This window comes from Micropterus dolomieu, linkage group LG04, assembly GCF_021292245.1.
Source record: "Micropterus dolomieu isolate WLL.071019.BEF.003 ecotype Adirondacks linkage group LG04, ASM2129224v1, whole genome shotgun sequence".
NCBI lineage: Eukaryota > Metazoa > Chordata > Actinopteri > Centrarchiformes > Centrarchidae > Micropterus > Micropterus dolomieu.
Genome location: NC_060153.1, coordinates 30,976,578 through 30,990,857, shown reverse-complemented (window position 1 = coordinate 30,990,857; position 14,280 = coordinate 30,976,578). Strand labels below are relative to the sequence as shown.

The following is a 14,280-nucleotide window of genomic DNA, read 5'->3' as shown; positions in this document are numbered from 1 at the left end:
GGAAACGATGTTAATGAAAGTGCTCAGTGCAGTAAAGTCAATACAATGAGCTGAAAGACACTAAAACGTTCCACAGACCTCAGGGGAGATGCAGAGTCAACCACTTTCACATTGCACAGTCACAATATTAATTACTGCAGCTTTAACATGGATGTTTTTATCATGCAGTTAAAGTTGTGTACTTGCTCATTGACATGTACAGGTCTTGATTTAATAAAACATGTTATGTATATAAATGAAAATGAACAGGGTCAGTGTAGTGTATGACGTTACATAAAATTTTATTGTAAATATATGTTATTCAACTGCATCTCATTGAAGATGCATTGGTAGCTCTATATCAGTGCTGCATAATACCCAGGTGTCAAGGCCTAGCGTTCAGTGAGCTTATCAGGTTTAAATGCTGGGTTTGTCATCCTACATGTTAGTTCCATCTAAAAACGGATGGATTTTTTCATATTGCATGACGTTAACCTTCAATTGTACTCCGTGTAGCTGCAGGGAGGACTACTCATTCCTGGAGAATGTCCAGGAAGGAAATGAGGAGGAAAGAATAATATAGTTGAGTCATAAAGACGTATGACTGAACTACCCAGGATCTTTTAAACATTTGTTAGTTTTGAAAATCATTACCATGACAAAAATAAGCCCAGAAGAGGAAGAAGCAAACTTGGTGGTGGTAAAAAGGAAAATGTGAATTTTATAATGTCTTAAATGAAAAAGAAATGGATATGTTTCTTAACTGCAAAAAGTGGCCTAATACATCAGTGTTTATAATATTTATTCCAATACAAAAACAAACAAACTCGATGAATATCTTTTTAGAATAGCCCTTTCATTACAAATTAAGTGGACTTTAATTTAATCTACATCAGAGACTAAGTTTTATATTTTGAACTCAAAATTGAAATTCATACAGTGACATGATCATATATTGCACCAAGTAGCCTTTACTTTAGCATACAGATCAAGAACATGGAATGAACAAACAACACCAAATTGTTGTCAGACTTCAAAATAAAAAGACAGGTAAGAATATCAGTGTTTGGTGTCATATGTAATACCCGCTGTCTATGATTAACTGTAGGTACACAGAGCCTTAAGTTTAAGTATGAAGAATACTAATCATTTTACATGTAACAGTCCACCATTATGTACCCATTGACATGTGACACACAAAGCTCTTGTAAGATCTCATCAGCCTAAATCATCAGCTCATGTCACAGCTGCTTTTATATTTTCCACAGGTATAAAAGCTCTATAGCTTCTCAGTTTCACAAATATGAATCAACTGAAATCAATAGAAGGAATACCTGAGTGGTTCTCCTTCTACTGAGCATAACATCTAGTCTTGGTGCTATGAGCAACATAGATTTTACCTTTGGCTTTTACCAGGGGCCCAAATTTTACTATTGAACAAGCACTGAGTGTATTTTTCAGATTTTTCTCAGGTGGATTAAGATCAGAATAATTTCAGTATAATTTGCACCAGAACAGACAAACTATGTTAACAATATACAACATCCAGTACTCTTTATTATACTCATATACTATACATGATACAAAAATATTGATCACAGTGTATTTTCATGGAAAAAGATTGAAATTGCAATAAACAGAGGTTGAAAAATAACATTTAATAAATTATATAATCAATATCTGGCATAAGAATACTGTGACATAATTAATACAAAACCCCCAAAATATTTTAAAACACATAATTCAGACAATACTTTAAAACAAGTGTCGAGTGACTCTGTCTCTTTCAGTCCTTCCTTTCGTTTCTGGGCTCTGATCAGCCTCTCTCCCAATAAAATGTCCTCATAGTTGAGTCAGTGCATTTCCCACCTTCAAATCACCAGAGTTTCCCATATCTGCACTCCGGTCACTAAGATTTCCCTACATCACTCAGGGTCCGCACACTTAGCTGCCATCACAGCTGATGGGGATACTCATGACGAGCAGGTCTACAGGGGCTGGGTGATGAACTCTACTTAAGTTTGTCAACTGCTCATTAGCATCTCGTTAGGGTGTCGTTACCCAGGCGGTTAGTCCAGCCGTCTCCAGTGGGACGGTACGCAGCGACACACTTCCTCACTAAAGGAGAAACCTGGTTCACACCTCCGCCTCCTTTCCTCGCAGGGAGGCCTGAGACAACTGCAATGAAAACAGGATTTTATTCAAAATGATGTCTAGAGCAAGTCATGTTAGGTAAGTAAAAAACAGATAAAACATGTTGGTTTGGCAGGATTGGATCTCTTTCACAACTATAAAATAGTCTAAAGCAAAAGATGAACATCGTACTGCTGAATTCATGAACATTGTATCAGACAGTTATGGTCTTACCCAGGTTGCAGGTATTTCATCGTAAACCAAAGTGTTAGAGAAATTCGAATTTTGACCTGATGACGGCCCCAGATGAAAGTCACCCAAGTTATTAAATTCTAACCTCAGGGGAATATAAATATCAATCAATTCATCCATTAGTTGTTGAGAGATGTTACTAAAAACCACTAATGTTAACCTCAAGGTGGCACTAGAAGAAAAGACAGCAGACCACTTAAAGTCTAATATACTTAAAGCACAAAATGAAGATTTTTATGGAGGTACTACTCAGTTATGTCAACTCATGGTGGAAACTAATCGGTATACATGTAATTCAGTATTGGCATAAAAATACCAGCTTGAAGCCACAGAAATGTAATAGTGTCTGGTTAACCCCAGCCCAGAGTCAAGGCCTGATAATTCCATCTTCAAAGGAGTGCATGAAGAGTAGACCAATGAAATTCCAAGGAACACTTAAAGCGTTGGAGGGATGAACTCCTGTCTTACATAGCACTTACGACCTTGAACAAAACGATAAAGATTGTAATTGCCACTACTTTTCTGGCTGTATGGAGTGTCACTTAGTGGATGACAGAATATTTAGTCATTGTTACTTAAAGAGACCTATGAACCCATGATGAAATACATAGAAGAGTTCAAATAGACATACACGCTCTCTTTTAAACACACGCTCACAGTCACAAACACACAAATGCCAGATCCCAGACACTAGATTCCTACCGCTATGTCATACTCATAAATCACTCTAAAACAAGGTCACAAAGGGTCAAGACTGGACATAATGGATGGATGTATATATGTGTGTGTGTTTCCTTCTGTGCAGGGAGAGGAAATGGTTAAGTGACAGCTAGGAGAAGTCATTAGCACACTGAGGTCTTGTATTACATACCAGGGTTCATTGCAATAACCACCTACTACTGCCAAACCAGTGCTTTCCTCTGACTAAACACAGCCACTAACATTATCAAAATGTGTAAGTGTGTGTATGTGTTGGAGTGGGGGTTGACTACTCTAGGATGATGCAACCACTGAATTATAATGAAGTAAGCCAACAATAGACTAATACAGTATTTACTCTGATGGATGGACGGACAAATGGATGGATGGATAGATGATAAACTATATATAGATGAATGAGTGGGTGGATGGATGGATGGATGGATGTGTGACTGAAACAACAAATGGTACTGAACCCCCCAAAATCCCTCCTTACCTGCATGTGGCTTGGTGAAACCTACTTCCTTTTAGGAAACACTTATTGGGTGACTCGTTACATTCGCAGGAACACTTTGTTTTATTGAGGGGCTGATGCCTTGGACACGTCTTGCTACATGTGCACTGACAGGTCTCCTTATTGAAGACATGGTTCAGCGGGCAGGGAGCAAGCGGGATGTTGCAAATGCACTTGCAGGTGTTACGGTCGAGGTGTCGGTTAGGCCCGCAGTCTTGAACTTGATCCCCACGCTGACACACACACTGGCAGGTTTCCATGTCCAGGACCTTATCTGGGCCACACACATCTGCTGAGAATATGTCTGTAGAGATGAAGGAGAGGGAGGGTGTACTGATATACATTCTTACTGATATCAACTTTTTACATTCCCATATGCTTCAATTATTTATATATATATCAGTTATTAAGTCCAAAATGATCTCAATAACATGATAGAAGAAGGAAGAAGAAAAGAAGACAAATTATTGTAGTCTTCCAGTAGGTGTTCCCATCACTACTATTATGCTTATTGGAGTACTGTCTGGTTTTGGTCTTTGTTACTGCCTGTTACCCGTTTTGTTTTGAAATCATCTGTGTTTGCTGCTTTGTTTTGTCCTGATAATCCCTAATGCGTCTCACCTGTGCGTGCCACCTCACATCACAGCCTGACGGTCGCCGAGCTCGCCGACCGGCAAATCGGGCTAAAGATCGTGCAGTGTGAACTAGGCTTTAGTTGTTCCCGGTGCACCACCCTGCAAGATTGTTACTTTTCTCCCGATATGAATTCTCCTCATTGAGTCATCTGCAAACTTCACAACAGAGCTCTCGTCGTATGTACAGCGTGAGCAAGAGGAGGCTGAATTCTGAGCATTAGACTGGAGGAGGTGTGACCAAAATAAGTATAAGATAAATAGTAAGTACATATAAAAGAAATGTATGTGCCAGTAAACATACATGATAAATATACTGTACATAGGCACACGGTGCTAAATACAAGTACCAACTAGACTGATTAAATCTGTAGCACATATACAGTATTGTAAGCATTATGTGCGTCATGTGAATATTGCATTAAGTGATATACAAATGTTGCACATGTTATCATTTGCTGTTGTAAATTCTAAGAAAAAAATTATCCTAGGCAGAATACTTGTAAATGCTGGTTCTTATTGAGAACACAACTACATGAAATGTACATGAATAAAAACTGTGCATGACAGTTGTTTGACAACACTGATAAACTATGCATCGGATACATTCCTGTTATGGACTAGCAATGTTCTCTTTTTCCTCAGGGATAACACAGATGGTTTGCTTTCGGCACTGGCAAGTCATCTTTTAGCTGAGAAACACAGTTAGAGAGGGAGACAACACAAGGTCGGGCAAATGGATGTTCAGCCTGTTCTATTCACTCTGTATATTTATGTGGGGGAGTGCGGGGGGGTGTATGTGTTCATGTGTTTGTGTGTCTACAGATGAACAAACACAGATAACAAAGATCTTACTGCTGACAAAAAGCAAGCTGTGTTCAGCTCCAGTATAGCAGCATGTGCTTTAACTTTAACAACGTAAATCAATGTAGTGAGTTTCAATGGGCAAATCATCAGTACACAATATAATGTATGGAGAAGTCCTAGTGAAGAACACTTTTAATAAATAGCTACTCAAATAAATAATCTTTGCTCTGAAATGACTAATTAGTCATTCTTACCATCGATTTGTAATGAATCCAGTGTCAAGTGGACTGGAACAAATGGAAGGCAGGCAATATTAGGGTAATATTAGTAGTAATAAAGGTAAAAAAGGGTAGAAAAGTTACAAAAATCAAAAGCCCAATTTATCAATCTAAAGTAACAACTTAAAAAACTATACAAATCAGTCGCAAATTATTAATTTCAGGGAACACTTTATGTAATTTGACAGCACAAATTCTTAATTTAAGAGAAAATATTTGAGGTAACAAATTATGTAATTCAAGGGCAGAAATCATTTATTTAGGGGAACAAATTACATAATTAAGGTATCAGTAATTAATTTGTGTTAAGCAGGGGAGCGTTGAGATGTCTATGAAGATTCTCAGTCATCCAGGTCATAGTTATCCAACAAAGGTTAAAGTCAAGGGCAACTATACTTAGTTGAAGATACTGGAAGACGTTTCGTCCCTCATCCAAAGGACTTCTTCAGTTCTGACTGACTGGTAGGGAAACTAAGCTATTTAACCTCAGTGGGGTCGTTTGCCAGGATCTTCGATACTGCTGGTTCGTTAGTGTTCCTGGTTGCTGTAACGACAGTCGTTAGGACTACCCGGGGCCAAGACTGAACGACCATCGTTGGTATCTTTACCTGAGGCCAATAGGTTACGTTTGTTCAGTTTCCTGGGAAGTGATGAAAGGACAGCATTGTAAGTGGGGGATAAGTGGTGGCGTAGACCCCCTCCTCTGTTCAATGACGGCATCTCGACCCTGGTGTAGATGACTTCCTTGACACCTCTTTCAAACCATCCATCTTCTCTGTCTAAAATGTGCACCTGGTGGTCCTCAAACGAGTGTCCTCTGTCCTTCAGATGTAAGTAGACTGCAGAGTCTTGACCTGAGGAGTTGGCCCTTCTGTGTTGAGCCATGCGTTTGTGTAGTGGTTGTTTAGTCTCCCCAATATACAGGTCTGTGCATTCCTCACTGCATTGGACCGCATACACTAGATTGCTTTTCTTGTGTTTGGGTGTGCGGTCTTTGGGGTGGACCAGCATCTGTCTTAGTGTGTTCTTGTATTTAAAAACACAGGGATGTTGTGTTTGTTGAAAATCCTCCTGAGTTCCTCTGATAATCCAGACAAGTATGGAATCACAATGTTGTTGAGTGTGTTGAGATGTGACCTCCGAACTGTCTGGGGTCTGTTTGTCATGAAGTCCAGTATCCAGTTGCAGAGTGTGGTACCCAAACCCAGAGTGCTGAGTTTGTTGATCAGAGTCATGGGGGAGATTGTGTTAAATGCTGAGCTGAAATCCATGAACAGCATTCTGATGTGGCTGTTGCTATTTCAAGGTTTGTGAAGACTCAATGGCTGGGATGTTGTTCTGAGAACCAGTTTCTCAAAGCACTCACAGGTGAGTGCCAGAGGGCGGTAGTCACTTACACTAGACACTGCAGACTTTTTAGGTACAGGTATGATGGTGGCTGTCTTGAAGCAGGGGGGAACCCTCTCCTGAGACAGTGAGATGTTTTAAATGTCAGTAATAACATCAAACAGCTGATTGGCACAGGTTTTTATTACACAGCCATGGATGTTATCAGGCCCAGCAGCTTTACTCATATTCACTTTCAGCAGGACTCTTCTCACATCTGCTCTAGATGCTGACAGTGGCCGGTCCTCTGGGGGTGGAGTAGACTTTACAGCGGACAGGAGATCAAAGTGAGCATAAAAGGTGTTAAGTTCATCTGGTAATGTGGCCCTACACACAATGTGGGCACTCCTACTTTTGGAGCCTGTGATGGTCCGGATCGCCTGCCACAAATCTTTTGTGTTGTTGATGTCTAACTTTGCCTACTTGATGCCTTGAGGCAGCGTTTTTGGCTCTGGGAAGTGGCTCCCGTTGCTGGGTTAGCCTGAGTCTTGTTTAATCCATTTTCTCATCCATTTTATTTTCCTGCAACTGGGAATTACCCAGGAATAGACTGGGTAATGGAGTAGTCTTAGGTCCAATCTGGGTTAGTTTAGCACTCATTCTGGCTCTCTTCTCCCTCTTGTCCCATGTGGATGAGTGTTTTTCTGACATAGGTAAGTCTTGCTTTGGTAATAAAGGCAAAAAATTAACAAAAACAAAACAGTTGTAAAGTTTGAGGGAGCTTTTGGCTCCTGCATCTACACATGTCGTCATGTTTTTAACAATCTGACACTGGCACAGCTATGGCAAGTAATTCCATGACACTGTCCTTCCCAGCATTCCAGTCTGTGTAAATGCTGTCCATGTCTCTCTCCATCTGAATGAAAGGTGTCCATGTCTCTCTCCTTCTGTGTGAATTCTGTCCATGTCTCTCTCTGTCTCTCTCCGTCTGTGTGAATGCTGTCCATGTCTCTCCGTCTCTCTCCTTCTGTGTGAATGTTGTCCTGTCTCTCCCCCTCTGTGTGAATTCTGTCCATGTCTCTCTCCATCTCCTCCGTCTGTGTGGATGTTGTCCTGTCTCTCTCCCTCTGTGTGAATGCTGTCCATGTCTCTCTCAGTCTCTCTCCCTCGGTGTGAATGCTGTCCATGTCTCTCTCCATCTGAATGAAAGGTGTCCATGTCTCTCTCCCTCTGTGTGAATTCTGTCCATGTCTCTCTCTGTCTCTCTCCGTCTGTGTGAATGCTGTCCATGTCTCTCCATCTCTCTCCTTCTGTGTGAATGTTGTCCTGTCTCTCCCCCTCTGTGTGAATTCTGTCCATGTCTCTCTCCATCTCCTCCGTCTGTGTGGATGTTGTCCTGTCTCTCTCCCTCTGTGTGAATGCTGTCCATGTCTCTCTCAGTCTCTCTCCCTCGGTGTGAATGCTGTCCATGTCTCTCTCCATCTGAATGAAAGGTGTCCATGTCTCTCTCCCTCTGTGTGAATTCTGTCCATGTCTCTCTCTGTCTCTCTCCGTCTGTGTGAATGCTGTCCATGTCTCTCCATCTCTCTCCTTCTGTGTGAATGTTGTCCTGTCTCTCCCCCTCTGTGTGAATTCTGTCCATGTCTCTCTCCATCTCCTCCGTCTGTGTGGATGTTGTCCTGTCTCTCTCCCTCTGTGTGAATGCTGTCCATGTCTCTCTCAGTCTCTCTCCCTCGGTGTGAATGCTGTCCATGTCTCTCTCCATCTGAATGAAAGGTGTCCATGTCTCTCTCCCTCTGTGTGAATTCTGTCCATGTCTCTCTCTGTCTCTCTCCGTCTGTGTGAATGCTGTCCATGTCTCTCCATCTCTCTCCTTCTGTGTGAATGTTGTCCTGTCTCTCCCCCTCTGTGTGAATTCTGTCCATGTCTCTCTCCATCTCCTCCGTCTGTGTGGATGTTGTCCTGTCTCTCTCCCTCTGTGTGAATGCTGTCCATGTCTCTCTCAGCCTCTCTCCCTCGGTGTGAATGCTGTCCATGTCTCTCTCAGCCTCTCTCCCTCGGTGTGAATGCTGTCCATGTCTCTCTCAGCCTCTCTCCCTCGGTGTGAATGCTGTCCATGTCTCTCTCAGCCTCTCTCCCTCGGTGTGAATGCTGTCCATGTCTCTCTCCGCCTCTCTCCCTCGGTGTGAATGCTGTCCATGTCTCTCTCCGCCTCTCTCCCTCGGTGTGAATGCTGTCCATGTCTCTCTCAGTCTCTCTCCCTCTGTGTGAATGCTGTCCATGTCTCTCTCAGTCTCTCTCAGTCTGTGTGAATGCTGTCCATGTCTCTCTTAGTCTCTCTCCGTCTGTGTGAATGCTGTCCATGTCTCTCTCAGTCTCTCTCCGTCTGTGTGAATGCTGTCCATGTCTCTCTCAGTCTCTCTCAGTCTGTGTGAATGCTGTCCATGTCTCTCTCCGTCTGTGTGAATGCTGTCCATGTCTCCCTACCTCTGTAAATATATATTTATATATACACACGCTATCTACTTAATATTGTCATTCAGATTTTCCTTGATTATGTCATACAGTCATGGTATGAATAACAGTATGTACATGCTGTATGTGTAGATTGGAGGATTACAATGTATAATCTAAGCAGTAGTTTATGCCACGCTACCTGTTGTTCAATAAGTTTTGTTCTGTCAAGTATCGTGTGTGTAATGCAATACAATCTCACATATTTTTCCATAACGATATGGTGCTCCATCTTCATTTGTACGTCCTTAATCAAACCCCTTTATGTCATGCTCACTATGTCAAAGTAATTTCTAACCTTTTTATATATATTAACACATATTTTGAGGAGCTCTGACACACAGAAGTATTAATCTAATGATTTGTCAAATCTACTTGGAACATTTCTGTTTTATGTCTAATGTTTGCGGTGTCTCCATCATGAGAAATGTGTCTCTGTTGTGAAGCCTGCTGCTCCTTACAGTTCAAATTAAAGATGGAGCAGCAGATTCAGACTGATTTACAGGAAGTCAATCTGCAGATCAATCAAGTAACACAGACTGACTCCAAGCAATACATATCAAAATCCTGCATTAAAAACTCAGCTATGTCTTAGCTAATGACATGCCAACTCACGGTTGCCTGCTGTCATAGTAACACAACACGCTGGTCCGGCTTGGGAGTTTTTCAGGAGTGCTACACTAAATAACAAACATCAGAGCAAGCGATAGAACGATTTGACAATAAATAGAACTCCTGATACATATCAGCCCTCAACACTACGATGACTGAGCCACCAACAACTGATTGAACTGAACTGATTTCAGAATGAACAATACTACTCAGCCAACAGCTTAATGGACAGATTTTGTCTGCTTGTGGAAGACGGATATCTATTTGGCTGTCTAATCAAGTGAAGAAAGTGCCTGTCAGACCTGCAGGTTGTGTTCTCTCTCCCCACATCAACAGCAGCCTCACATCTCCCATTAAAATGCCAGTAACCCTTTTTATCCTTGTACACTTAAATATAAGCTACTTTTAATTTAAGGTAAATGAAAGACATATATTCAATATGTTAGCGTATATAATTGCATTCATTGTTTTTTTTAGGTTAAATATTCATCTGTAAATCTGCATAGCGCCTATTTTATTGAATCAGTGATTGAGAATGGACCTATAATAAATGTATATTTTTATTTATATAAAATTTAATATTGATATAATATAATAGGGGTGCCGTGACAAAAATATCCTTTGAAGGGGTGAATGGGTAAAAGAGTTTGGGACCTACTGCTTCAGAAGTTGGAGAGGGTAGTTGGTACATTGACCTACATCAACAACAGGAAGAAGGTTTAAAGTTCATCTTCCTCTGGGGACTACAACTTTGCAAAGCTATTGACGCTTTTGTGTTTTGTGAATTTGGCTTTGAATTCAAATTCAACATTACAAAGTATTTCCTTCTATCTTTCACACATCATTTGTTTTGGCCCTGTAATGCATACTGTGGAAGTGTGTATTTGTATGCGTGAATCTGTTCCTGGGGTCTATGCATTTTTCAGTTGCTCATTTGTTTATACTGAGTCCAGAGTGTTATCATAGCCAAACACACAAACACACACAAACTCTCAACAAACAGTGCAGTCATAAATACTCCTCAGTGAACACATGAACATTCTCCTGTCACAAAAACTAACAGAGAAAGATGGCTCTACTAACTGTGTTTGTTTCATTGGTTGGTATGTGTGTACTCACTACAGGCCTGGGGGACACATCTTCATGCAGCAACAAGCCACACTGATCGTTATATTATATTTATTTTCAAAATGCAAAAAAACCCAACATTCTCTACATACACAAACTCTTTCAAACTACAGCAAACCTGACTCAAAATCAAATCATTCTAACAAAACACTAGCACGTTTTCTTTCCAAGCGGAGCAGATCAATCAATCATAGCACAACAACTTTCTAAATATAAAGAGATGATGGCTGAAACGGTATTACTTTTCATGTTTCAGCTCTACTTGCATACGGTAGACAATGTTAAATCCATTGTTTTTTGTAATTTTTGTCTTGAAGGGTGAATGTGTGCATTTTTGCCAACAAACTATGTAAAAGTGAATGAGTCCTCTTTACTTTAAAAAAAAAGTAGAGTGGGAAAAAAGATGTAAGTGACAGAATTACAGAATTAAAAGCTTTATTATAAAAATGAAATAGCAGCCAGTGATGTACAAATAATCTAACCTATGGGGCTTTTGGTTCATTATTATTGTTGGTTCTGCCATCCCTAAGCACAAAGCAATCTCAGTCCCGGCTGTTCTCATCTTTGACACCATGAAAACTCATCTCTTCCGAGAACGCTTCCCCTTATAACACCTATAACCCCTAACCTCTGCACTTCCTGTGCTCTTCTTCTTCTTCCTCCTTACAATTCTCTTGTATTGATTGCACTATTCGTTAACTCTTACTTCTTTCTCTAGGAATTTACCCCATTGATGCTGTACGTGCTATTAGCGCTTACTAGTATTTATTGTCACTTGTAGATCTCTTACTGTATTGATGCTTTATTGATGCTTGTCTGTTGTTCCTCAAATGTAAGTCGCTTTGGATAAAAGCGTCTGCCAAATGACTAAATGTAAATACACAATTACGTTGAAACAAAAAATGCACAGAAGGGAAAGAAACAAAAAACTGTTCTAATCCATATGATCTTCAACATTTGGCCGCATGTTCTCATCCACAGAACATCTAATGTCATCTCTCGCTTTGTACCTGGATAGAAACACTTTCCCTGGTTCAGATCCTCCCTCTCCCAGTCCCATTATTTTTCTCCCTTGTTCAGACATTATTCTTTCTCACCTCCTCTGTGTTGTTCTGTATCCACATTAGATAAACTCACAAAGAGTTCAAAGAGTTCCTTTTTTACTGCATTGTGTATGTAATTGAAAGAACTTCAACGCCTTTCAATGCCTCTGGTTGAGACTGGAATTAGCTGTGGTTGATCTATTTTACCCAAATTACAATAAATCAGCTCCATGTTTCAGTGATCAGTTCATTCAGAAATGCTTATCAGCTGCTTCAATATAGATTCTGAGCTGCTATTGTAGCAGAAGTAGATGCATTATACATCATTTAAGGTTTTGAAAATAATGTTAATTTCTGACTAAATAACACAAAAAACATCCAAAGTTTTGGTATTGGGTAAGCATGTACGTAAAGACAAGCTTAGCATTTTAGAAATGGGTTAATTGACTGCATATTCTGTGGAAACAACATGAACTGTGTTAATGGTATGAACAAATCGATGTGGGGCTAACTGTGTTCAGAGTTTTGAAAATGTGACTACAGATTAGACAAAATGATGTTAGCGGTAATGCTTAACTATATATTGACATCTGAATACGTTAGTAATATTTATGTTTGCAAATTACCTCAAACCTAGATTTGCATTTCTGTACTGCAGTTTCTTAATACTTATGGGATATACACTGATACCGGTGTATCTGCAATAATCTTATATCAGTCTCCAAATCTGTCAGCTCTGCTGTTAAAGCTGTGTCATCTCAGAGTTGTAGTGTAACAAAAAATAAAGAGGGAAATGTTTGATAGAAAGGTAGATGCTAAAGCAAAGAGTACATGAGGAAACTGGGAGGTTTTCAAAGGGATGTGTGATGTTTACACTGTCAGGTGCAACAGAAATTATTTCCTTTATGTAGTTATTTAGAATAGTGACAAAGGCCCACAGGCAACTATAAAGAATTTACCTTGCAACTACTGAATCGTGTTACCTGTCAGGCCAAAACACACTTTATTAGCAAAGTAGTGCTATATCCTCTCAACACTTTCAGTTAGGTTGGAGAAATGTTACTTAACCGAAAAGATGCTTTGCTACGGATGAGATGTAATTTTGTGTTTTTCTAGGCTACTGCAGAAAAAATAAGCAAAGTTTCCTCTGCAATATTTTCTGAAAAAATGACCAGTCACATCTTAAATCTGTGAGTGTGTGAATGTGCAAACACTCACCAAGGTGCTGGTGGGAGGGCCTTGGAGGGGGCAGTGGTGGAGGAGGAGGATTGTGGTTGACATTGGCGGTCATGCTGACACACCGACACTGAGTGCCGCTCCAAGTCTTACCAGGAGGGCATGTCCTGTTAGCTACTGGACACCTTAACAGAGAGAAACAGAAAGAGAAAGATTTAAGAAAGACACATGAGATGTTGTTGCTTATTGATCCTAACATTCTAGTCTAGCTGGAGAAATGGGTTTTCCATGTACCTGCATGCCATTGTTTTGTAACCTGTTTTTTTAGGATCCTATTGGTGTCTAGCAAGGTCAACTAATGGCTCATGGGGTTTGTTTGGGGGCCAACTTCATAACTCCTGAACCAGACAACATACAGAGACAAATTAACCCACTTATTCACATGACACCATAATAAAACCACTCTATTGGTAAAAAGAAACAGGCAGGAAACACATTTTAGGCTCATAATAATATAACTCCTTCATATACACACACACACACACACACACACACACACCATATTGAAGGCGGAGCTCTAGAAAAAGTTCATCACTTCAACAAACTCACAAAAGTGCAACCACACCGGCAGATGCAAGCACTTGTGGGGACGCAAACTCGTAGCTTTCGTGGCTGTGTGGGTGGAGTCAGATATTCCGTTCCTCCGGTCAAACTTTGTAAACAAGGAGCTACACGTGAGAGTAGCTTTGTCAGCGTCAGACCCATTTATACTGTGTGTTCAGCAGCATATGGAGTCAAGTAATAACCTATTTGATGGGGAACAATTCACAGTAGGCAATGCATTTATTGTGGATTGTCCCAGTAAATAATTGCAGATACATCTGGTAGTATTTCAATGATACATCAAATTCATTGATATTGATTAAAATAATGGACATAAGACTCGGGCTAACTCAGTAATGGGAAATCAGAGACTGTTGTGCCCTCATCTTTACAGAGACAACTGAACAGTTTTCAGACCATGTTTCCTGCTTCTCATGCGTCTGTCCTCCCTCCCTCTTGTCAAGAGTGGCAAGGAAAAACTCCTTTTAGCATGTAGAAATGTCCAGCCAAACCTAAAATCAGGGTGGGCAGCCAGCTGCCTCCACTGGTTGGATTGAGAAAGAGAGAAAGAGAGAGAGAGAGAG

General features: G+C 40.4%; 1 protein-coding gene across 1 annotated transcript in view; it reads right to left on the bottom strand.

Moving 5' to 3' along the window:
* Positions 1 to 930: 930 nt before the first annotated feature.
* The window catches only part of vegfc (vascular endothelial growth factor c), a 77,417-nt gene continuing 64,067 nt past the window's right edge, over positions 931 to 14,280 (bottom strand). The window contains exons 6-7 of the mRNA XM_046048366.1: positions 3,560 to 3,881; positions 931 to 2,157 (exon numbers count right to left, since the gene is read on the bottom strand). Coding sequence (XP_045904322.1) covers positions 2,049 to 2,157; positions 3,560 to 3,881 — 431 coding nt within the window. The 3' untranslated portion in view covers positions 931 to 2,048. The remainder of the gene's footprint in view (positions 2,158 to 3,559; positions 3,882 to 14,280) is intronic.